This window comes from Malurus melanocephalus, unplaced genomic scaffold (assembly GCF_030028575.1).
Source record: "Malurus melanocephalus ecotype Western Australia unplaced genomic scaffold, MMel_1.1 scaffold_69, whole genome shotgun sequence".
Lineage (NCBI taxonomy): Eukaryota > Metazoa > Chordata > Aves > Passeriformes > Maluridae > Malurus > Malurus melanocephalus.
The window spans coordinates 331,142-356,559 of record NW_026623301.1 but is presented as its reverse complement, the minus strand read 5'-3'; the positions used below and the strand labels follow the sequence as shown (position 1 = coordinate 356,559).

Here is a 25,418-nt window from a genome sequence, read left to right as displayed (position 1 = left end):
GGGAGGGAGGGAGCCCTGCGGAAATGGGGCGGCTGCGGGGGATGCGCGGGGCAGCGGGGAACTCCGCGCCGCCGGGGGCGCGGGAGCCGCCCGGACCGCGTCCGGCACGCACCGCCCGCCGCTTCCGCCGAGCGGCAGGGGAGAGAGAACCGCCAGGGGGCGCGCGTTCCGCGGCGGGAGGGGCTGAGGGGCTGAGGGCGCCGCCTGGCGGCCCGGGCGGGCAGGGCGGGAGCTGGGAAACGCAAAATCCCGCGGGGAATTGGGCTGGAAAACACCTCAGAGATCAKCGAGTCCGACCCGCAACCGACCATGGCAATGAGTGCCACCTCAGCCTTTTCTTGAACACCCCCAGGGACGGTGGCTCCCCCACCTTTCGAAGCGGTCCGTTCAGATGTCTGATCTGTGAAGAAATTCCTCCCAATGTCCAGCCGAAACCTACCTGGTRCAGCTTGAGACTGTGTCCTCTCATCCTGTTGCTGGTTTCCTGGAGAAAGAGGCCCAGACTGGCTGAAACCTCCTTTCAGGGAGTTGCAGAGAGCGATAAAGTCAGCCCTGAGTCTCCATTTCTCTGAACAAAACAACCTCCAGCACCCTCAGCCACTGGGCCATGGCACCCACTGGGAAATGCCATGTCCTGCCTGCTCACCCTCCAGCCTTGAGCACTGCTTAAATCCCAACCACCTCTGCCCCGGTACCTTCCACATGGATGCAATCCTCCTCCTCCAGCCCCGCTGGTGTTCCCACAGCAGCAGCAGCAGCAGCATCCATACCTGGTACCCACTGCAGGGAGTCAGCATTCCAAACACTTTGTGCTTCGGACACRGCATTCACAGTGCTCTTAAGGCATTCCTGACTGCCCGACAGCTGTGGAGGTAATCCTGGATTTATGTATAAAGACAAAATCAGTCAAAGAAATAATCAGTGTCCCAGTGAACACCAGGCACAGCTCCAAACACAGATACCCTACCTGGACAATACGCAACACTGCCATGGCTGCACCCCCAGCCTTCGGTGATGAAGGAGATGAACTTGGCCAGCTCTTCCAGATCCCTGCCTGCTGAGCTTTTCTGACCAGTTCTCTTCTACACATGTCACCCGCCTGTTTGAGGTCTGTGGCTGCTCAGTTTTGTGAAGCTGTACAGTTTACTGTGTAACTGTTTCCACTGTCATCCAGTAATAAATTGGTCACAGCCCCAASCCTGCCAGAGTTCAAGAAGCATTTAGACATGCACATGGTGTGACTCTTGAGGCTGTCCTGTGCAGGGCCAGGAGYTGGGGCTCAATGATGCTTCTGGGTCCCTTTCAGGATATTCCATGACTCTATGATTTTATTAATTTATTTTCCCTGTGTTACTGGTATGATATTTTTCCCCAATGMAAAATCTTGTAGTTTGAGCTGGTTAAACCTTATGTACAGAAGGTGTGAAAACAGGATTTCTCTRTGTTATTTACTGGGCAAATTATACCCAACAAGAGTCATAAATGCTGCTTTCATTTTGAGGCACTGGTCATTTCMTGGTTTTCATTTCTTTTTCTGTTGTTTGATGGAGAGGCTAAAAAATAAGAGTAGCAGGGGAGTGATTTGATCTGCAATTACATTTCTATTTGTATGACAAGCAGCTYTAGTTTCTATAACACCAGCTTTTAGTTCTAATTTCTATCATACTGTTCTAAAAAAAAAAGTAAAAATTTAGAGGGAGCCACTAAAATAACATAATAACTACTTATAATGTTTCAGGAAATAAAATTTAAAATTTTTATTAGAAAAATCACATATACATAATTCAAAATCACTCCTGTTTCTTAATAACTTCTTCTATAATCTTGAGACCCCAGAAAAAACTCTTAAGACAAATACAACAAACAGAAATTATTTTTTACTCTGGGTCACTTCAGATAAGCTGCAGGTAACACAGTGATGCTGTTAAAAGATAACTGCAGATAACACAGTGATGCTGTTAAAGAAAAACTTAAACATTGTTAGAAAATATTAACAGCTGTCTGAAACAGAGGAGATACAGGCAGGAATCTCTGATTTTAAAGATAATCAATGCTCTGATTACATATCTCCTACCCAAGCCTAGTGCTCCATTGTGAGTTGCAGCAGAGCCCCTAGCATCATGTGTCAGAGAGAATGGCATTTGAAAGGTTGTGCAAATTATGGTGGCTGAAGTGTTAATTGGTCACAGAATCAGAATTGTTTAGGTTGGAAAGGATGTTTAAGATCAGTGAGTCCAATCATGAACCCAGCACTGCCAAGCCCACCACTAAACCATATCCACAAGTGCCACATCTACACATCTTCTTAATACCTCCATGATGGTGTTAATGGTACTTGAAAAATAGGGTAGTCAGACAATGATTCTGTTTAGTCCTACAGCTTCTGCCTTCAGGTACAAAGATACATACAAAGCATGCCTTCAGGTTCTGGTTACTCATAATTCCTCTTGCTTAGTCATCTGTGTCCATTCTAGTGTTCTATATCCTTTTCCTTTAGTTCCTTTTCTCCTTTGACTGAAACACAGGCTTTGAATTTTAGCATGTATTGCTGGAGTGTGCCATGTAAGACTACATGGTTTGAATTCCTGTTTATGTCCAGGTATATCAGTCTGCATTTTGATCTGCTTTAGTTTATTATCTCTTATGTGTGCTGAGTGTCTGCTGGGAGAAAAATACTTCTGTCTGTATGCACCTGTATATAGCTAAGGTGTCCAAGTAAAGATAYTTGTACCTTAAGAGAGATTTGAGGGTTTTTTTCAGGACAGGATTCCTGTCTTTTTGGTATAGGGAAGCAACTCACCTGTCTATCCTTCTCCCTCCACAAGATGTATGAAAAATACTTGTGAAGAAGCAGGGTCAAGGAAGAATTTATTTTAATCCAAACAGTAGATTTAGTTTTCTACTGAAAAATGAGCAAATATTACATACTTTTCCTTTTATATTATGTAACCTTTTTAGGATGCTAGGAAATATTATCTGTGTATTGAAAGTGCATGAAAAAAAACTAGGCACAAAAATTACCTTTCTTGGTCTTTGAAGCTAACAGACTTGGTTGCATTTAATGGCATATTGGGTAGATTACRCAAAGTTCTCCCACTCCCACCACTAACAACATCCCACAGCCCTTAAAAACACATTCTGATTTGTAGTAAGTTTCAGCTTTCCACAAGTTGCACTAGGAAGACAACAYTGCCTTTCCAAACAAGCCTTTTGTCTCAATCCATATGGAGATGGCAGTGTTGCAGTGCTGCATTTCTAGGCAAACCACCAGTGATGATAAGCCTCAGGGATGCATTGCCTAAGAAAGCTCCCCCCGAGCCTGTTCCCTGTTCACTGGGAGATTTGGATAAATACAGCACATCCATAGTGCACACACCATACCCAGGGATTTTCAGGCTGGGGGCAGCCTCATCCACTAAACAGCTATAGTGTGGTGCAATAGTGCATGCAATCCAGCTCAGACTTGAAACTACCTTCTACACGTACTTGCAGTATTTGCTACACTGAACTAAACCCTTTTTCCCTCTCTTTGAGAGACCCTTTTTTTTTGTTGGGGGAAAGTCTTGGATGCAGCAGTCCTGCTTTCCAGAGTACGAATCACTAAGCTGATGCATTTGAAGTAGTCTAATATCTGTTTTAATGTGATTATGTCTCTTTGTAGTCTCTAGAAAAATGTTCTAAGCAGAAAGCTCATTACCTAAAGCTAGACAGTTTCTGTTCTGACACTACCCTGTACAGGGCCCATCAGGGAAGGTGTCCCCCATGGGGTGGTCTCTGCTGGGACAACCCTGACTTTGAGGTTCTGCTCTGAGACTGGACTGCTCAAATCACAAACCCACAGATCTAGACAAAACTTTGAAGGCTCTTGGGTATAAGTATGTACTTGTTTTAGAAACAAAGAAAAATCTTGGCTAGGGGATTTCCTTTTGGAGAATYTAGTTGTTGCATTGCTATTACACATAAGCCATCATCATCAATCTTTCTGAATTCAGGATATTCTCAAAGACATGGGGGARCTTTCAAGAGGTTAATTGTTTTCTTCCATCAAATCTGTAGAAATTTGTAAATTAAACAGGTTGAACACCAGCTATTAGTGAGCAGTGCTGTAGGACATTGTTTTTTACTGTATGCTGTAAAACCAATGAAATCAACATAAGCCTTCTAATCACTTTTACGACGTTTATCAAATCGCTCCAGTAAAGCCTTCCATATGCTGCCTGGGATTGTTTGGTGCTTGCTTATGAGAGCCTGAACAGCAGTCTTTGTCTGCAAAGAAAAGAGAAATTTGCCTTTACAGACCTATTTATGCATGGAAGAACAGTATAATCACTGACTTCTCAGAGGTTCAAAAGGCAAAATTCACACATAGCTCTGCTGTAGAAAAAAAAAATCTTTTATATTAGGTAGTTGAACAACACATTTGTTGGAAAAGAAAGGAAAAAAAACAATGATTGCAGTTTGGGTAGGCTTAAAATTGTTGAGATTTATCAAATGTGGTCATTTCTAATTCAAAGTAGCCTTTAACACATGCAGACATTAAGTTTCTGCAATCTCCCATCCCTTTAAGTTTTCATCAAAAATGATGGATAAAGCCAATGACTCACATCATTTGGTCTCATATCTGACCTTGCTGGGACTAGGATTTTGGAGTAGGAACATTTGTCTGTCCTTCCCAACATGAATTCTCCCATCATTTTATCATATACAGCATGCACTTAATAAGGAAATTCATAATACTCTTTACATGAAATTCAAAARCAAGTAGGAAGACAATGTATACAATATTCTATATTTCTAAAAGAAATAACAAATCATCTCTTTTTTGTTTCCCTTGTGTATTTAAACTTGAAATAAGGGTATCTACATACTACACTGATCTACCCCAGACTTATAGTAGAATATCACTGTGAATATAAGCAAAGAGTAGCCAAACCTTTCTTTGGCTAGGACAGATTCATCTCCTAATTCCTTTCAAGGGCAGGATCAGACAGAGGTCAGCCAGGCCACTGCTCACCTCAAACCTCATTTAAGATGCTTGTATTTAAGTAATTTCAGCCACAGAAGGCCTAACTATACTCCCACCTAACTGGGTGGTGGTCAAAGAGGGTGGCCAAAGGCTTGACATAAGTAAAGTAAATCAATATAATGAGAAATTTCAATTTCACTCTGGCAGGTACACGAAATACTGTTCCCCCAAAAATATAAGAATATGAGTAACCATAAGGGCAGTCATATTACTTCCAAACTCCTAAAGCTGCTAAGACCAAACTCCATAACTTGCTGGGGCTGTTCCCTTGCAACAGACCAAACCTGTCTTTCTGGTTTCATTTTTGTGAAGCTCAGAAAAACCTGCAGTAGACCATTTTAAAAGAGAAAAAAGAAAACAAAAAAAAAGAAAAAAGAAAAYGAGAAGGTAGCCTTGATGCATCTTTTTGGGGTCAACAAGGTGTTTTTTGTGAGTGGTTTCTAGCAGTTGTTTTGATCCGTGTATTCCTAGGTAATAGCAATTTTTATTTTTTTTTTTAATAAAATCCTTCTTTCATCTTCCATGAAAAATTTTAAAAGCTGTTTTTTCGGTTTAGCTTAACACTTTGAAAAATGCCTAAACTTCATATCTATAAACATTTTTATGCTCCTGGGCACCACTGATTTCACCAAGTGGTAGGTACTCAAAATATYTATTTATTTTGGATGCAACTTTTTTTTAACATTTTCACTTTGACAGTGAGACTGAAGCCCTTGTGGAACTTAACTTCTAGAGTCCTGTGCTATTTGGTGAAGATTTTCAAAGTTATATGTTATTTATTAAATTTATTTTCACAGTTACTGGAAATTGCACTTAAAAGAGTTTACATAATTTCAGTATCATACTTGTTATCAAAGTTATCAAAGACATGGGARAAACAAAGTTACCATGACAAGAATACAGAGCTCACACTTTTCTAAAGGATGAGGACATCCCAATCGGCTATTACTATGTCAATATTTACTCGTAGGTATTTGTRCATTAAATAATCCCAGAACTCAACAGCCCATAGCTTTAACAAGTGTATTTGCCTTTAYTCAAGCATGCAAAAAACTGTTTTCAAGTGCATATATAATAAAGGGCAAAGTAGGTAATTCAATATTGCACAAGGARAGAGAACTTACCTTTTCAACTAATTCCTCTGTTGTTATATTTGGATCATAGGGGATTGGCTTCCCAATATATGTGCGAAATTTTACTGGAAGTCCTCCGTATGGAGGAGTAAAAGGCAATCGAGTGCTTTCATATAACTGTCTAAAACATCCTGAAATAGTTTATAAGAGGGAAAAGTGAGATTATAATCACAGAAAACACAATCCAAACATTAAATCTGATTAATGTAAAAGGCTTTTAAAAATGCATGCTTTATTTGAGRGTCAGGAAGTTTTTAGAGGATTGAGGTAACTGTCCACCAAAACAAAGCTTCACAGATTTAACAAAGCAGAAATAATACTGCATTAAAGAACCAAATCACACAAACAAACCAGTTATGCACAAGGTACTTCCATATTTGAGCTACCTCTGACCCACAGCAAGTTAGAGAATGCAAAGCAAGCAAAACTCTGAAAAGCAAAATCTGAGATTAAAGCAAGATAAATCTGAGAGAAAAGAGATAAAATATTCTAAATACATAGAATATATTTATAAGTTCTTACTTCTTTCTTTAAACATCCTATAGCCTTCACGRACATTTTGAGTATACATTGGAATGATGGGCTAAGRAAGCACAAAAAAAAAWAAAAAGRTKAAAATGTTATACCAGKTTTGAATTTMTGTTTTGGTGCCTGTTAATGCAGCTAAGAAAATCACTCAGATATGGAGGGTAATAACAACAGTTAAGCAGCAAACAAGGAATCTTGGTATAGAAAACTCCAGAATAAAAGTAAAATCCTATTTCTCAACTCCCACAAACATGTTTTAAAGTCACTATCTGTAAATAAAATGACTGACACTATAWAAGGATTTATATAACTTCAATGTTATGTATTTATTGCAGTATCACTGACTAGAACATAAAACTAATTTCCMTCGTTTCTCTGTCTAAAGCTTTCATCATGAGTGGTGAATAGGAAAGTATTCAGTTTGTGAAGTCTTGCAGAAAGCAAGCAGACATTCACTCATCTGCTCATCTCATCTGCTTCTCAAACAGGGTCTCACTGAAGCAGTAATGTTTGGATAAAACTTCACTGGAAAAAACTTCTGCAGATCCCTGAAACAAAATAGGCCATTGTGTGTCCTCACTGACCTGGACTACACACCTTCTGGAGGGTGGATCCCTAGGCCCTTACAGAGKAAGTTCATTATTGTGACTGAAAAGAAACATACTTGAGATACCTGCCCTTGAGACATTCATGTCTTATAGCCTGAGGTAAGATTTCATCATTTGTAGACAAACTGACAGCAGTTGTATCCACACATGCAAAGAGCATTTCCCCCACTGTTGTCCTTTTTTTCCCCTTTTTCTGAAATTCAAATTTGAACATGTTTTTGGAACAACTTGTCCAGAAAGTAATGAAAGAAAACTTTTAGACTGTTAAGAATCACTACCACAGAACATAAACTGCAGGATGAGAAAAAAACAAGCAAGAAAAGGACCTAACTAGATCCTAACAAATAACTCACAGTGATAGAAACCATTAAAAGGAAAAAATACCTAGGAGAGAACAAAAATATCAAACATGCATAAAATAGTAATAGTAAACCCTTCCAAATGAGAAATTAAGGGAAATTGATAGAAATAAACCCTTAAAAAGTAATCAKTAACATCTTTTAAAAACACACAAGTACTGGACACTAAAAATACCACACTTTGCTTCAGCTATTAATTGAATACTGTAATCTAACGTAAAATGTTTGAAACCTGTCACACTGACAGAACACTTCAAATTTTAGGAAAAGTGCAAGAGAAACATATATTAGGCTGTGAAGAAATCTGGCAGCTACAATCTGGCAAATCTCATACAATGATCAGCCACTGAAGGGCAGAGTAGGCAGCAATGTTCAGTCCCTGAGCTGGAAAMAACAGGGACACACATAAAATCTTACATTTTTAAAGCAGCAAAACCAGGGCTGCAGTAACCCATAGATTTACATTTGCTGCACTGGAAATGAGCTGGATCACACTCAGCCAGCTTGAAACTCACAGAATTACAGGATAATTGAGTTTGGAAGAGACTTMTGGAGATCATGTAGTCCAAACCCTTTGCCCACACATGCGAATTTTGTAAGKCATAGTTCCTGCTTATTTTTTACCTAACTCGAGCAAATTTTTTGGTACATATAAAATTCAGAGATCTTCAGAAACAGTAATCCCCCCCCATTAGATTGTCAAAACCAAGCCATAGACAGAGGATATTTCTGAATACAAATGGATGAATTTGAGGTACACTGAGTGATAATATTAAATAATAACACTCTTTGACTCCAGTTAAGCAGAGTAGTTAGACAAAATGAAGTAGAAATCAAATGTGGAAACTTTGCCAGCAAGGACTGAGGGTGAAACTACCTTCCTTGTTGGCTTTTCTTCAACTTTTTCAGTGAAAGAACTATAGGACTTCTGTAATATTTTATGATGGATGGGGATGTCTATTCATATAAAAAGTAGGTTTTGTCTTGAAATCCCCATTCAAGCAATCTGTGACAGGTTATTAACCACCATGTAGTCATTTTGATAAAGTGCGTGTTGTTCTTTGGTTGACAGCTACAGTGTATGTAGAAAAAAATTTAAAATACCCTTCTAATTCTATCTTGCCTTCATTCACGATATCTGAYTAAGTGTTGGCAAATTTATATTAATTGCTACATAATAGAAAAACTTCTGATAGCTGGATGAATCTATCCTCAGTTTAGTTTTTGTGGCCAGGTTTTGGTAGCAGGGGGGTTACAGAGGTGGCTTCTGTGAGAAACTGTCAGAAACTTTCCCTGTGTCTGGCAGAGCCAATGCCAGCCAGCTCCAGGACAGACGTGCTGCATGCCAAGGCCAAGCTTATCAGGAAGGATAACAATACCTCTGGGATAACATATCTAATAAGGAAAAAAAGTTATTGTGCAGTTGTAATTGGAGCCAGAGAAGGGCAGAGTGAGAATATGTAAGAGGAACTGCCCTGCAAACACTGGGGTCAGTGCAGAAGGAGGGGCAGGAGGTGCTCCAGGCACTGGAGCTGAGATTCCCCTGCAGCCTGTGGTACAGACAGTGGTGAGGCAGCTGTGCTCCTGCAGCCCATGGAGATCCAGGAAGATGCAGAGATCCACCTGCAGCCCATGGAGGAGACCCACACTGGACTGTGAATGACCAAAAGAGAGCTGTGAACCCATGGGAAACCAGTGGTGAAGGAAGCTCCTGCAAAGGACCTGCAGACCCATGGAGAGAGGAGCCCACACTGGAGCAGGTTTCCTGGTGGGACTTGTGACCCTGCAGGGGGCTGACACTGGAGCTGGCTGTGCCTGAAGGACTGCACCCTGTGGAAGAATGACCTATATTGCAGCAGTTCATGAAGAACTGTTGCCAATGGGATGGACTCTAGTTGAAGAAATTTGTCTCCTGTGGGATGGACCCCACACTAGAACAGGAGAAGGAYGCTTCTCTCTGAGCAGTGGCAGAAGCAATGTGTGATGAACTGGCCATAACCTCCATTTCCCATCTCCCTGAGCCACTGCAGGGAAGGAGGTAGCGTCAAGGAATGAGGGAGTGGTGGGGCAAACAGTGTTTTCAAGACTTTTACTTTATGTYTTCTTGTTATCTTGCTCTAATTTTGTCAGTAATAAATGCAATTAATATCCCTAAGTAAAGTCTGTTTTGCCCATGATGGTATTCATGGAATGATCCCTCCCAGTCCTTATCTCAACTCATGAATTTTTTGCTTTATTTTCTCTCCCCTGTTCATTTGTGGAGGGCAGTGATAGAGAGGCTTTGATGGGTGCCTGGCATCCAGCCAGGGTCAAACCACTACACCTCAGCCTTTGGTCAACCTGCAAGATTAGTCTGGCCAGTATTGAAAGGCTACAGCAAGAAAAAGAAACAATCGAATCTGAAATGTATCAAAAGATGGGGTCCAGTGACTATTATGAGCCTAACTTTATATAAGAAGTGATACATAAGGTGAATATTGCTCCCTCCATTGTTAAATGCACAGCACTTCTGTTTGGTTTTTTTGTTGTTTTTTTGCTTGCTTGTTTTTTTTGTTGTTGTTGTAGTTGTTTAGTTATCTAAGGTTTGTTTGATTACAGATTTCCACAGAAATATCAAAGATGCCCAAAGTTCAGTGAAGCTTGCAAGCTAATTACAGCAATGCCCACCACAGAGGGATCCAGTTGGACTTCCTGATCATAAAAACCCACAAAACTGAAAGAGGGTAATAATAGGACATATACAAACCAGCAGCACTGTAAAGGTAAGCCCAGGCTAGTAGCTGTCAAAGAATAAAATACTCTTTCTGCCCTCCTAGTAACAGTCCTACATAGTGTCTGTTATACCAAACATTATGCAAAGGATCACAAAACCCTATCATTCTGCAGGAACCTTATCCTTAATGAATATACAATTCATTAAATAAAATTTTTTAAACTCCCACAAAACAAAACCACAAATTCTGTCAAGAGAAGGAGGTACCAATTTTAGGTACTACTATTCAGCTATTTCCATGTGCTTCTACACTATGGAAGACTGGTAGAATTAGGAGGATTATCGGCAAGGATTCTTGTGATGTGTTTTGATCAGCAGTCTATGTAAGGGCTCTCAGAGTTTTAAAATTCGACTTTTATTTTAAAAATCCACAACCTGTTGCATTGCATTACTGTATGGTTGCAGGTGAAGGGAGAAYATCTGGCAAAAGATTGTCCAGATGTTTGAAGTAGGTTGAAAGTAAGATATGAAAGCAAAATCGACAGAAATCACTCAAGTGTTTAAAGTGACAACTCTTTCCAACTGTTTGAGCATATYGTTCATTTAATACATGAGAAGACTTGGGGAATTCAAAATGCCYATATGAATTTGAGCTTATCCCATTCACATTTTGATATTTTCCTATTAGTGCTGGTGTGTACAGGCCCACACAATATACGAACTATTTTGATTAACCAGTGTTTACCAGCCCATACTTTTGAGGAAAAGAACAGAAAAGGAAATGGAAGCAAGTAAAATATGACTTTTAAAAAGCCAAAATGTAGAAACAGGACTCCAGGCCTAAAATGACTTTATCCATTAGGTAAATGCCCCTTAGTTTATTTTAGTGTTTAATTAYCTCCCCACAATAATTTAGAGATAGAGTTATAAAGGAATACTAACTGAAGCATGCATTTTGCAACTTCAGTTACTTTGTAGTAGAAGCTACAGCACAAGAGACCAAAACAAAGTTTGAGAAGCAACAAATTGGATGAGGTCCAAAAGACATATAACTGCACAAAAATCTGAAAGGGATATTAAGAAATTAAAGTTTCATGGAAAGGACTCAACTCCCTGTACAGCTTCTCCTATGTATACAGAAAACTTTATGTGGAAGGTCAAGGAGCACTGCAGTTGATGAGATATTCATAAGAATATGAAGAAAAAGTGATGGTTGTGCAATTCATGAGAAAACAGTAGAAAGTGCATGGCAGAACAGATAAAGCCTGGATTTGCACCAMTATTGTCAGACACAAAAAGCACTAGGTATGCTAAATCTAAATTAAGGAAGAAAACTTGTGTCTAGAGGTGATGATGATGAGAAGTGGTAGTTAGGAAAAAGACAGGGTTGCTGCTCTTTCAGCTGCATGCCATCCCAAATAAAATAATTTCCCAGAGACTGTATCAGAAAASCAGTCTTACACATGGATTTAGACGGAAGAAGTCAGAGCTAGGRGTAGAAGGTTGCATTTGTAGATCATCATCCATATGGAAACTAACTGAAACGTCGGCCATGTATACATTGGTGGGGTGCAAATCAAGAGAAGCACATCTCTAGAGGTTGCTGAGGATCTGACATCTWCACTGAACACATTTCAGTTCTCTGTTTTTATGTAAAACTAATTCTTGTTTGGCACCATTGACTGAATGACCATTTGACACTGGAGAGAGTTAGGTCCCAATTYTGGTTTAGTTTCAGCCTGAAGGAATGCAGCTCGTGTTCCTTGATGTCAGTGAAAGCATGGTATGAGAAGGAGACACAAAAACTGCTTCAAAWGTGCACATGTTTCAAATTCAGACACCGGTGTAGACATATCTTGGGTTAGTTGATGCAATTTTTCCCAAATATTAAGAAAAGTGAGGGTAAGGACAAAATCCTAGACCCTCCCAGAATAAGTGAGAAGAAGTAAAGATGAGGATATCACATTAAAGAGCCATAAGAAAATGACTCAGTATACAGAAGTAAAATAAAGATGAAAGTCTATCAGGATGTGAAAAAATAATGAAACCTTAGGGCAACATGGAGAAGGATCACAGTGAAGGTTTCTGAAATGCCATCAAGAGGAGACACTGGATGCCTGCATGATGGAATTGTAGACTTGGAAGCACATAGATGGGTGCTTTGAAACAGTCAAGTAAAAGTTTGAGAATTCCACAAAATCTTTGCTCCTTGTCAATTAACATGCTTGAGGAAAGTGATGGGAAAAGGTAATGAAATCTTTATTTCCCAACCATTTCTTCTGGAAGATTTTCCAATGAAGACTCCCAAACTTCATTTCATAATGAATCACATATGCAGAAAGCCTAAACTGCGACTGGTAASRTACTGTACTCACCACTTTTGCATCKAGAGCAACCTGAGCAAAGCCTTTTCGATTTCCCCACATGAGCTGGTAACTTTCATCACTGAACAGCGCTTCCCGAACTCCTCCTGGTGAGATGGACACCAAGTATCCTTTCTTCAGTGCAGCCAGACACTCCTCCCTGGTTCCTGGCATAACACCTGTCACTCTCAACAGTAATTTAAGYCCTGAAATAAATAAGCAGCAAATCCATATTAATATTACAATGCATCCCAAATACTGCTTGTATGTAGGAGTGAGATTGCAGCTAAAATAAAATCTACTAGCTCTATATTCAGACAAAGACAAGTTTTTACAAAGGAACATCCCAATAAAAAAGAAACTTCCACATGCTATCTTCCATAATTATCAGCCAAATTATGTTATCAAAACTTGTAGGTCATAGCTAGAAATCTGAAAATAAGCATCTATTCCTCTCTCCTTTTTATGCATTTTAATATTGAAAAGAATCAGTACAATAAAGWTTACTACAAAAATAAATACCTGATAAGCAACTATTTTTGGTGTTCTTTTAAAACGTGATGTTTAATATTTTAAACACTGAGGTTTTGAGTTGTTCAAGTGAGCATTTTGTGGATAAATTGAAAACTATGTGGATCAAATTGAGCTGCTCTGAGACTCTCAAGATGCATGAATGACAGAAGCTAGCAGGGCAATTTCAGAGCCACATAAACAGTTCAGTGAATCCCTTCCTCTATTTCCATAACTGGGATTTCTATAAAAGACAGATTGAGAACCATAGAAGTACTCTACGCTTTCTTATATTATCATCACATTTTAAATATAKGGGTTTGGAACTCCCTTAGAAAGCTTCAGCAAACGAGCATTTCCACAATCTTCAAATTCACTGTTCAAACAGMATGGTTTGAAAAGAGATTTTTTGTATTAATAAATGGAAGCAACAGCTATGGACGGTCAGAATTGGTGCTTAGAAGTACAACTTTGGCRAAGGTCTGTAACTGAAACTTTGAAAGACAATGCTGAATCCTGTAATTTAATTGTATTTAATCTTGGTCAAGGCAATATAATTGATAGATTTTTCTGTAGAAGACAGATGTTGACTTTGTTTAATCCCTTTGTGAACCCAGACATATTTCTATTTTGTCCTAAAGTCAGAAATGCTGTATCCTTATTAAGCAAAGAGGTTCTTCATTTGCTTGATTTTAAAATTTTTGAGAACCATAATGTATCACATGAAAATATTACCACTCCTTATTCCACTTTTCCAGGTCTCAGAGAATTTTTTCCCCTTGGTCTGCAAGGCTTCTGTTTAAAATCCTAGCACTTCAAAAGAAGACATGCTAGACCTCTGAATCATCCTTGTCCCTTTTCTTTTTGGTAACTTTATTACTTTGCAGATATTCTTGAGGGAGAGCCTTTTTAATTCACAAGAAAATTCTCCTGTAACTGTAATTAATCTGGCAAATAAACTGAACTGAGGTTCAGCATATGCTCATGAGCATTCTTCAAAAAACCAATCTGTGAAGTGTAACATTTTTTTGCAAAAAGTAAGCAAGAGAAGCTTAGGGAGACATTCCGCTCAGCCTATTACTTTTAGCCACATTTTCTACGAATGCAATGGGAAGGTCTAACCTCAATTATTTGTAGTCTTTCTTACCAGATGTCTTTTTATAGCCTTTTTGCAGGTTGACATAACATTTGCCCCCTTCTGTTGCTGTAGCATGAATATAATGCAAGCAATATGTTATGTACACACCAGTAGTCCAGGAACTGCACAGCTTACAGTGTTGCTTGGTCCTAACAATAATGTACTGCATATTTGTGATAAAAATCTGTGCTATGGACACTTCAATTTGAAAGAGTACCCTCTTATTTGTCTCTTAAAAAGAGGGTCTCCTTTGCAACATTTTGCTAAACTTTCTCTTTTTTTGAGGGTACTCTTAAAAGCCAGTCATCTCATGATGACTTCATATTCCTGATGTGCTCAGTATTACACTGTATTTACTAAGTATGCTGTAGAAAATTCTTGTCATCTTTTTAGSGGTGTCTGAATATGATTTTTGCATCAAATTTGCTTGAGTTTATGCTACTTGTTTTCAGTGTTTCCAGGAAAACTTCCTAGAGTGTTCTTCTACTTCTAAAAGGCCTCCTTTACTCTTTATTAATAAAACAGCTTTCAGTGTTTTAATAAGTGGTATRAAGGTGCCTTCAAATAATCTCACTGCTGTTCCTTCTAGACATTTGTCCTTAGACCTTCTTTTTCCCAGACTGAATTATCTTTGCTTCTCTGTATCTTCTTCTGACCAGACATCACTATCAGAAGACACAGAAAAACAATAGCAGAGTCCTAGTCAAAACTTTCTGCTGAGGAATGATATTTCATCTCAAAAGGATCCTATATTTGTATATAGGATCTTTCATCTCAAAAGGACCCTATATATTTGTTGGCTTCGGCAGGTTTAGCAATGTTTTCACTGAAAAGACAGGATATTCTGCCCTGTTTGTCTTGTTACATCTACCAACTTTTAGTTTAAAAGTCTTAAAGCAGTCTTCTCTTTCAACTACCATAAATGAAAACCAGGACAGGTTAGGTGAATTCAGGAAGCTTAAATACTGAAGAACATGTTCTTACCTGGTAAGCGAAACACAAAATGATCAGCTACTGACAGACAAAGTCTTTTCTTCCAGAGAAACAGCCTAGACAAGAAGTAAAGGTAGTCTATAGGAATAGCTCCATGGTAGTACACAAGAATGCCTGGTCCTTCTGGGAGGTTTTCCACACCATGAAGCTCATAACCTGTTTGGGATGGAAAGCAATACAATGACAACAATATCTGCAAATCATCTGGCAGCTTAAAGAAAACCATTTACAGTCCTTTGTTAAATGACTTTCAGAGAGTTGTGAAAGCCTCTGCAATAGCTTTTAAAATTATTACATTCTGGATGGAACTTTTGGTCAACAGCARAGAGAAAGTCCCTCAAACACCACAGCTTATCACTGGACTGATTTGTTGGTCAGTTTAATCTCAAGATCAGACCTGAACCTGACCTTTTCCCTTTTTCCTTATTTCCCATTAGGAACTTTTTGTACATAGTACAGTAATAATAATAATGGTTAAAAATCACTAACTGATGTGAAAATGTTTCATTTTCAGAATAAGTCTGGGTGCTTTCCCGAAATCTGGAAATATGAATCTCCATTCTGTGTCAAGGAAAATGAAGAGTTTGGGATCTTCCACAACAAAGTGTTCCTCTTTTAGAGAAGGTGAGATGTTTAAATTGAAACTATAATATCTAATAATCCAAAGAGAGGTTCTTTCCACAAGAGTTAAATGTATTCATTTCACAGTGCAAGGGAATTTCCTCACAGACACAGACATCTATGAATCCTTGTTGCAAATCTTCCTGTGTTTGGTTTAGGTTACAGGTGGAGCCAGACTAGAAGGCTAATATATACAAAGTCTTGGGAAAGCTACATCTTCTGCCAGCTAACAGCTCTGTTCTACCTTGTCTGCCTTCATTTCCATCCCTGCTAGAGCTCCTGCAATGAGCCATTTGGATGGGATTGGAGTAGGCAGAGTCCTCGGAAGAGGTGGAGAAAGTTTTATACTGCAGGATGTTCAAAGATGCAGTGCAAAGTATAATAAATATAACTTATTTGCAACCATTTGCAAGAAAAAGATTAAAATTAAAACTTCTGCGTATTTACCATTTACTGCAATTCAAAGCTTCAGAGTAGTCATGTTGTACTTACCATGCCATATTCTTGCATATGTATCCCAAAAGGTTGCTATAGTTTTTCTGGCACTATCCCAAACACCACTCAAGGGATCTGCTTTTACCTCATTGTTCYTCTGATGTATTAAAAGCAAAAGATTAGTAAGGTAAATGAAAAAGACRATTGTTAAAGGAACTATAAAAAAAACTAATATTGCACTAATTGTCAGGGAGGTGATGATGACATGAAAAAGGTATTTCTTCAGGAACTCCACAACAGCCCATTCTTCCAGAGCATAGAAAAGGCAGCTGAGGTTGGTCATCGGTATCTGTCCTGAAGTACAGGGCTCTTTTCTATCTATCATGTCCTGCATGGAGAAGGAAAAAAAAAACTCAGCTGTAGTTTCTCTGATCATGGAAAATTCTCAATTTAGGAAAAAAGCTCTCAATAGATAGATCTGATGCCYATTTTGGTACAGCACAGGTTTGTGTCTCTCTGTCATGCTAAGATAACTGCTGGTTATGAGATTTTCCTATGTGCTTATGGAAGAGGGAATGAAAAGAGAAGGGTTGGAGTTCAAGGAAGCCTCAGRATCCCTGCAGCATAACTGACCAGACAATTTCTCTCAAAAGAGGGTAAGTGGAAAGTCTTTCTAGCAGCATTAGCCAGGAAGACTGCTGCCAGGGGTGTAGGCTCTCCCTATCCTCTGTAGAGCATCCAGCCTGGGCTTCTTCTCCCTGTTTGGCAGTAATAGGATCAGACAGCGGAGTGAGCAGCTGAAGCATCAGCAAGCAAAACCAAGGCAGGAATGGCTCCTTCACAAGGCCAGGAGGCTCCTGGGACAGCACTTGGTACTGCTGTTAGCACTGGGAAAAGCAGATTTTCACCYCTCATCCATACAACACACCTTTCTTTCAGATTTTCCAGGCCTAGCAAAGACAAAGAGAGCTCTGTGACCCTACTGATGTTTTGCACATGCAGCTCCCTAGTTGGGCCATTCCTACAGCTGACCCTGCCTGCAGGACAGCAGGTAATGCTAACACTGGAATGCAAAGCACTCCAGCATCACTGGCTGCTCTTAAGATTCTTGAGCATTTAAACATTGCAATCCAGGTCAGTAATCCATAACTGAACAYAGATTTTCTTTGCCTCAAACAGGTTGCTACTTGTTTAACAAGTAGATTTTTCTGCTCCAGCACCAGAACAAGTACTTACAAGAAACAAATTGTGTCAAAGTCAGTGCCAGGATCATAAAATAYGGCAAGCCCAGACTTCTCTGWCTTTGTGYCTTCAGCTCTGTAYTTATATGAGCAAACCTGCTGTACAYTACCCACCTMACTTTTTTTTCCTTCTTTAAAGTCTTGGGTAGAATATAGGGGTGGACTGGTGTAAAGCACATTTGTTCAGAATCGTGGGTGACAAGGAGTACARCAAACAGCAGAAGTGGAAAGCAGCCAAACTTTCCACACAAGCACTAGAGTCTAACATGCAGAAAGKCAAGCAAGCCCCATGGCAGAATGAGTAACTGCAGTAGCTATAAACTTGGTCTCCCACAYGCCAATGAAATTTGTCCTTATCTCAAACCCTTTGAATTCCACACTGGATATGAAAAAGGACCACTTGGTTTAACCCAGTAGGAAGCTGAGCACCACACAATTTGACATGACACAAACAAATGAAATCAGCGTGTCAAAGAAAGTTTGTTTATATTCTGATGACTGGTACCTAAGATGTAGGAAGATCTAGACATTTTCACTGAAAATAGAAATATTGTGTATCAATAACATGAAAGAAAAAAAAAAAGGAATGCTTTGCATGATTCAGATATTAAAATGTTTGACAGTTTTTAAGTTTAGACAGTGTTTAAGAAGGATAAACTGATGGTGTGGAGCTACTCTATGGTAATTATTGTTTATAAAGTTCTGGTAAGAGTAAGGACTACAAATCCGCAAAGTGTGCGAAGCTGTGCACACAGAGCCCAGGAGAAAGCCATGTTCAGGGGGCTTGCCTCAGGCTACTGAGTCAGAAGTACTGAGCAGTACTTGGAATAACTCATTCAGCCTTTCAACACAGGGTATAGGAAGTGAGTGGGATTTGCATTGTTATGGGGCATTCAGGTCTGGAACACAGACTACTACAGCCTCTATCAAATGTGACTTCAAATCACAAAATGTCCATATCCATAGCAAGTGAATCAATAAWATCCTCTATATGACATGGGGATTAATTAGGATGAACAAGAGATCATATAATCTACCAGTTTAAGATTATTCCAAAGATTATTCCAAAGCCAMCAAGCACAAGTAATTGCAGATTCTGCAGCCAGATAAACTTCTGACAAGATAACTGAGAAGCTGGTAAGTGATGAAGGCAACTGATGCTACTCATTGTAATTTTGTGGGAAACACACCTTGCAAACAAATTAACCCCCGTTCTTTGAGGAAATTAGAGGTTTAATAGCTTGTGCAGATGTCATGCACATGCAGTTTTAACAGGGACTTCTTTAAAAGTCATTTTAAGCCACACATGAGCTGCTACTTGAAAGTCRTCCTTCAACCAGTCCTTCACTCTATGTTCTCACCCCCAGCCTGGTCTCCAAAAGGATCATCTGGCTCCCTGCAAACAGGATATCAGTGAGAATGCTGGCACAAGMAAAACCACTCTTGGGAACAGCTCAGACTCAGGCTGGCCTACAGGTATTATGCAAGTATATTACCAATGCCACTCGACATTTTTTTAAACAATAAATCTCTTTTAATTAGGGCATATATGCTGTGAATTACATCACCAACTAGCATGACAAAAAACTATCCATCAGAGTAGAATCTCTACCAAATGAGAACTGAAATTATGTTCTAAATTATTCATCATTTTCAGAATTTTCTTCTAATATTAATAGGCTGTTTRCATTGATCAGTTTTAACAATGTAACATTCCACTGATCCCTCTTCCTCCATCCCAATTTTTGTGTAGCAGAAAATTGCTGGCTGGAAAACCTCTTCCCTTAACTTCATTAGCTCACAGAGTACAGTATAAATTCACATCTTAATTTACTAATTTCTGATTTTAAGTTCAATATAGACACTGAAAAAAAAAGCTTCAGAAAGAAAATCCATCAGTGTGCAAACTCACATTTTTTTAAACATACCAAACAGATTTTAACAGTACAGATTTGACCAAAGTAAATCTGAAAGTAGTTGGGTAGACACAGAGGGAGTTCACCTTCCACAAGATAATTGGGTGGGGGGGATACAAGCTGACTCAACATCATTTCAGTTGAATACAAGAGTAGAAAAGAAAATAAATTATTGATTGAGGTAAAACTAGAAGCAGCACAGCTTTTTCTGAAAACTGGGTATTCAACCATGGTTCAGTTTCTGCTCTCACAGTTCAATTGTACTCTACCTGCAATATTTCATAAGAAAAAAAAAAGAAGTCTGATCACTGAAACCTGGATCCTGGTTTTTGGACCATGTGATGTAAGTCCAACATGGTAAATGAATCCCTCCTTGCTGTCAGTATAACATCAAAAGGCTACAACAGGACCAGACTTCTGTTTTTCCGTGTTCTACTGGCTRTCTCTCACCAGCTGAAACCACAAATACAATTTTGAAGCATTCTTTTTATCAAACACCATATAGGAAACTATTACATKATTATTTGAGTGCCTATTGCAAGCCAGTTACTAAAAGCCTCCTTGATTATGCACTAGAAGACAATGCAGGAGTGTTACCACAACATGTTTACTTATAACTGCTTGGGTTTGCCCCAAWTGTCAAAATTTAAGAGAGAAATTTCTCTTCTGCTTTTGTCAAATCTGAGCCAGAAGCAGCTCCAACGTACTTCAATACTGAATATTCCACGAAAGGTTAACGAGTGGGTATAGAGTTGTATTATTTAACGGAAAAAAAAAAAAGGAGCAAACATTTTTAAATTGTCTAAATTTTTCTCATCTAGTGATGGACTTGARGATACTGTTCTGAGTTAAGTGATTTCATTGTTCTTATAGAGAACAATATGTGTGTTGACATGTAAAGTATTTGTTTGGGCTCCACCTATAAAACATATTGAATTCCAGAGTAATCGCTGTTTCTACAACRTAAAATTACAGGTGATGTCATAGAAAGACAGAACTACTATGACYCTAGTTAGAGAGGAGCTGCTCTTTCAACAAAAGTCTCCTGTACTACAAGTCATTCAGATCCTAARCTCTTGCTGAAGCATCATTTGCTGATAAGGATAATCTTACCAACAYTGTAATCCCAGGGAAGAACAAAGCTGTCACAAGAGACCTATTACATTAAAATTAAAACCTTGTAGCTGGCTTTCAACCATGACTGAAGAGTCATAATCTTTGTCTTGCTGCTCACTGGTTTGCTCTTGGCARTAAGTTTAGCAGAGCACAGTGAGAAGATGCTTTACACAGAAGTGTAAAGTAACTGCAGACTATCAGAGAGATTTTTTTGACACCTGCTTCCTTGTGGCAGGCTTCTACTCTTCAGTCAAACTCAATCGCCCTGTTTCACAGGACACATCATCTAACAGTAACAATTCTGCCTCCTGTCTTTTCAATGTAAATGAAATTCCAGCTTTCTATTTCCTGGATGTTTTGTGTCAGTTCCATGGAAAATAACTCTCTTGCTGATCTCACCCTGCCACCACCCACTTCATTTGCCTCTGTAAACCCACCCATGCTGTACCCTCCTTCCCCCACCTTCAACACATCCACCCCAAAAGTGAAGGGCCTATCCCTTCCAGAAACTAACAGCAATTAAAGTGCTCAATCTCCCAGGTTTTTGCAGCCATTCTACCTTTTTCACAYACAAAGGGTACTAAACCCAGAACACTATTTCCCATTTACAGCCTCAGCAAATATGAATAACTGGATTCTCCCTTGGACTTGATTGAGCATGTGGAATTTAGGCCTTATCCCTGTCTGAGTATCCTTGCTTAGATTAGTTCCCAGAAATATGGCAAGTAGGAGACAGAAGACTAATAAAATCATAGAATCATAGAATGGTTTGRGTTGRAAGGGACCTTAAAGAGCATCTGGTTCCAACCCCTCTGMCACRGACAGTGRCATCTTCTGATAGACCAGGTTRYTTAAAGCCCAATCCAACCTGACCTTCAACACTGCCAGTGATGGGGCATCCACAGCTTCTCTGAGCAACCTGGTTCAGTGTCTCATTCTGACAGTAAAGTTCTTCCTGATATCTAATCTAAACTGCCCTCTTTCAGTTTAAAGCCTCTTGTCCTGCTGATTACATCCCTCTGTAAATAGTCTCTCTCCAGCCCTCTTGGAGGTCCTCTTCATACACTAAAAGGCTGAAATGAGATCTCCCTGGGGCTTTCTCTGAACAATCCCAATTCTCTCAGCCTGTCTTTGCAGGAGAGTCCTCTGATCATCTCTGTGATCCTTTCCTGGACCTGTTCCAACAGGTCTTTACTATCCCCAGAGCTGGATGCAGCACTCCAGGTGCTGTGTCTCTCGCATGTGGAGCAGAGCAGAGGGGCAAATCACCTCCTTCATCCTGCTGGCCCCACTGCTTGTGATCCAGCYCAGGGTATGGTTGGCTTTCCTGAGCTGTGAGCGCACATGGTCGGGGGTATGAAGAGGGTGTACAAGGAGCAGCATCTGGCTTCAGAGCTGGTACCCGTCCTGTACAAGACCAACACCTACATTTATCCCTTTTCTTCCTCTGGAAATGTCATTTAATGTTTCCAAACGTCAGCACTGCGAAGGCTCGAGCRTTTCCCCAATGTCAGGCGCTAAGGGCTCCTAACAGCAGATGGTTTCTCAAGTACGGGAGAGCAGGAACACCGCCGGATCTCCCCCAGGGGACGGTGGCACAGGCTCCCCCTGCCGCCGCCGCCCTCCATCCCATTCCGTCCCATCCCATCCCATCCCGTGCCGTGCCGTGCCGTACCGAGTCCCCCGCCCCACTCACCTGCCCGCGCCGTCCCGGACCCCGCGGTGAGCGCGGCCCCGGGATAAGCGCACCGCCACCCCCGCACCCGGGACGAGGGGGCGGAGCTGCGCCTGGCAGCGCCACCAGCTCCGCGCCCAAATCTCCATTGAATTCTTCCACCATAGAAATCCCGAGACGGGCGCAGGGTGCCTGGCCMAAGCGTGCTGGGATGGAGGAGCCGCTTCCCATCGCAGCGGAGCAGGGGATACTCGGACCCTCCGGCGCCCTTCCCTCTTTGGAAGAAAGGAACCTGTCCGGGACTTGCTTCTCGTCTGATCTACGTTGCTTAAGGAAACTTTCCGACASTGTCGTTAACTGCTAGGTGGAGAACAAGCACTGGTTTTGCAAAGGAAAGAATCTCTTTAAAAAGCCTAGGAGACCCGGGTGTCACACAGACTTGCAGTACAATTAAAGCAGAACATAGCTAGACCATGTTAGTTTGGCTAAATTCAGCAACAGAAACCCGAAMTGCMGTAAATACCCTTATGTTGTRCTGTTGTCCCCTATTCCTTATATGKTGGAGATCTCATTTAGACTKAYATGACCAAWAAGTATCAGTTTTGAAGTTCAGAAAATGGTTAATCCAACCTGTTTAAGGCAGGTGATTGAATTTCATAGATTTGCTTTGACGCAGAACAAGAAATTGGCTCCCATGAAGTAAAATGCATGACTGCAGTACTTTTTGTCCCACGTGCTGTACTGTGGCTATGGTTCAAGGGAAGCAGACACAGATCTGCAAAAAAAAAAAAAAAAAAAAAAGCATCTGTAAGTTTTTCTGATGGCTTCTGGCTTTTATGACACAAGACAGACTTGTTCAATAACTGCTTTTCTTGTCAGGGAAGAAAAAACATAATATTCCTTGCCTAGCATGAAGCAGCAAATCATTGGGACTGTGCTCTCGCTAGTAAGGAATTTGATAGAATGTGGATAGAAAGTATTTAAGAGGCAAAATACTTACCAGCCAACACCAAATGAAGCTGAAATTACWTTGTTTTGTTTGCATGTGTTTCATTTCCTTGTATTTGCATGATTGTGTACTATCATTCAAATAGTCTGGATAGAAATGCAAGAACTAAAACTACTGTTGGAGGACAGACCTAGAATGAAACAACAACACAATAATATGGATGTTGAAAAGTACATTGAAATAAAGAGTACTGAATAGCATTGTGTGATTTAAAAAAAAAATGGAATTGCATTGCTATCTTTGCTTTTGTTTCTTATTTTTTCTTAAGAGTCATCTTGAAGAAAAGTGGTGTGAGGTTTTTCAGAGTATTTTTAAGAATCTAGTATGGGCCTCTATCAGCAGATTTGGATATGAAGGGAGATCTCCAATGACAGACAAAACTACTCTGAGGAATCTATGTCATTACATGAAATCAGAATTTAATCATTTGGATCTCAGAGCATGGCAAATACAATAGAGATGCAAAATTTCAACAGTCCGGAATTTTTAGGTGAAATAATGATCAAAAATTTTAGAAAGTTTCCAAAATTCCTACAGATACCAAGAGTACAATGTGTACTATCATGACTACAAAAATTCTTTGAGAAATGGAGCAAAAGGAAYGGATTGGTATAATGAACTGTGCCATGTGAATCAGAAGCATATGTTAAACTTCAGCTAAAAATAAAAGTAGCAACCAAGGTGAGACAGMTATAAAAAATTAATAGTGCTGAAAAAGTACTTTGCTCTGATTTTGAATTAAGGTAATRAGATGGACAGTTGGCAGATTGATAATAAAGATGAAGGAGGAGAAATAATAAAACGGGAATGAAAAATCACAGTTCAGACATGGTAAGARTAGAACCAGTTAGTTTTCTAAATCTATGCAAAGACAATGTCTAGATGTAATTCCAGGCCAAGTAGTAAGGAATTTCTAGTAGCTTTGTGGAGTTTAGGATACCATATAACTGAAGAATAGAAAATTTAACACCTAYATTTGAGAAATGAAGAATTATTAGGAGTCTCCTAGTATTCTGCACTACCCACTGTGTTCCAGACCACCAGGTGTTAAAACATTGGCATTCAAGATSTGGAGAAATGGTAAACTCATATTTCCTTTTCTAACTGTTAATGCTGCCAGGCAGTCCTGCCAATGGCATGAAGCTATGGAAAGGGTAAATATAACCTTAGGGTTTGTCTCACAGAGTTCTGGGTAGGATTAGTGAAGTGTTACAGCTAACAGCTATTTTACTTAACTCTATTTCCTCCTTGGTTATATAGATTAATTTAGATTGACGCAAGGACAGAACAGAGTCCAAAGAATAAGGGATGTGGCTTTTTTTTAACTTATCAAAATGAAATTTCAATTTATATATACCCATTGCTGTTAAATAATTTTGGAAGTAAGAAGGTAAGAAAGTRAGTCAGTTAAAAATCAGCCGAAGCAGAGAATAAATGAGAGTTAATGGCAGTATAACTTTGCCACATTTTATATTCCAGTAAGTTTTCCAGAAAGAAAAATACAAATTATTAATTTGTTTACAAGAGAAGTAATAGAGTTTCTACTGCTATTCAGAAGTTGAAAATAAATAGGTTACAGAATTTGGCAGTCCYAGACTGGTGTTGCTTGAATGACACTGCAGGTGAGCTGCGCTTGTAGCTAGCTCAGCTTCACCCATGATGATTCCAGTAGAACATGGAACGATTAATGCTGTTGTTAGCTGGTGACAAGTGGTGTTCCCCAGGCCTCAGTACTGGGGMCTGYCCTCTTAAATGTCTTTAYAGATGACCTGGATGAGGGGATTGAGTGCACCTTCARTCWGTTCACAGRCRACACYAAATTGGGCAGGAGTGTTGATCTGCTGGRTAGTTGGAAGGGTGAGTAGCGGGATCAGGACTGGCTGGATGGATGGGCCAAGGCAATGATATGAGGCTGGACAAGGCCAAATGTTGGGTCACAACAATCCCATTGCYGCTCTGCAGGCTGGGGGCAGAGWGGCTGGAAAGCTGCCCAGCAGAAAAGGACCTGGGGGTGCTGGTCAACAGCAGCTGAAC

The 25,418-nt window shown here is 39.8% G+C and overlaps 1 protein-coding gene across 1 annotated transcript; it reads right to left on the bottom strand.

The window, feature by feature from the left end:
* Nucleotides 1-3,878: 3,878 nt before the first annotated feature.
* Nucleotides 3,879-22,673, bottom strand: LOC130573851 (transmembrane protein 68-like). Its single transcript, XM_057366618.1, has 7 exons — nt 22,397-22,673; nt 16,485-16,815; nt 15,363-15,527; nt 12,743-12,936; nt 6,682-6,742; nt 6,151-6,290; nt 3,879-4,266 (listed from the first exon to the last, which is right to left on the bottom strand). Exons 1-7 carry the CDS (start codon nt 22,604-22,606, stop codon nt 4,162-4,164), a joined length of 1,206 nt encoding a protein of 401 aa, XP_057222601.1. The 5' UTR covers nt 22,607-22,673; the 3' UTR covers nt 3,879-4,161.
* Between the last annotated feature and the right edge of the window lie 2,745 nt (nt 22,674-25,418).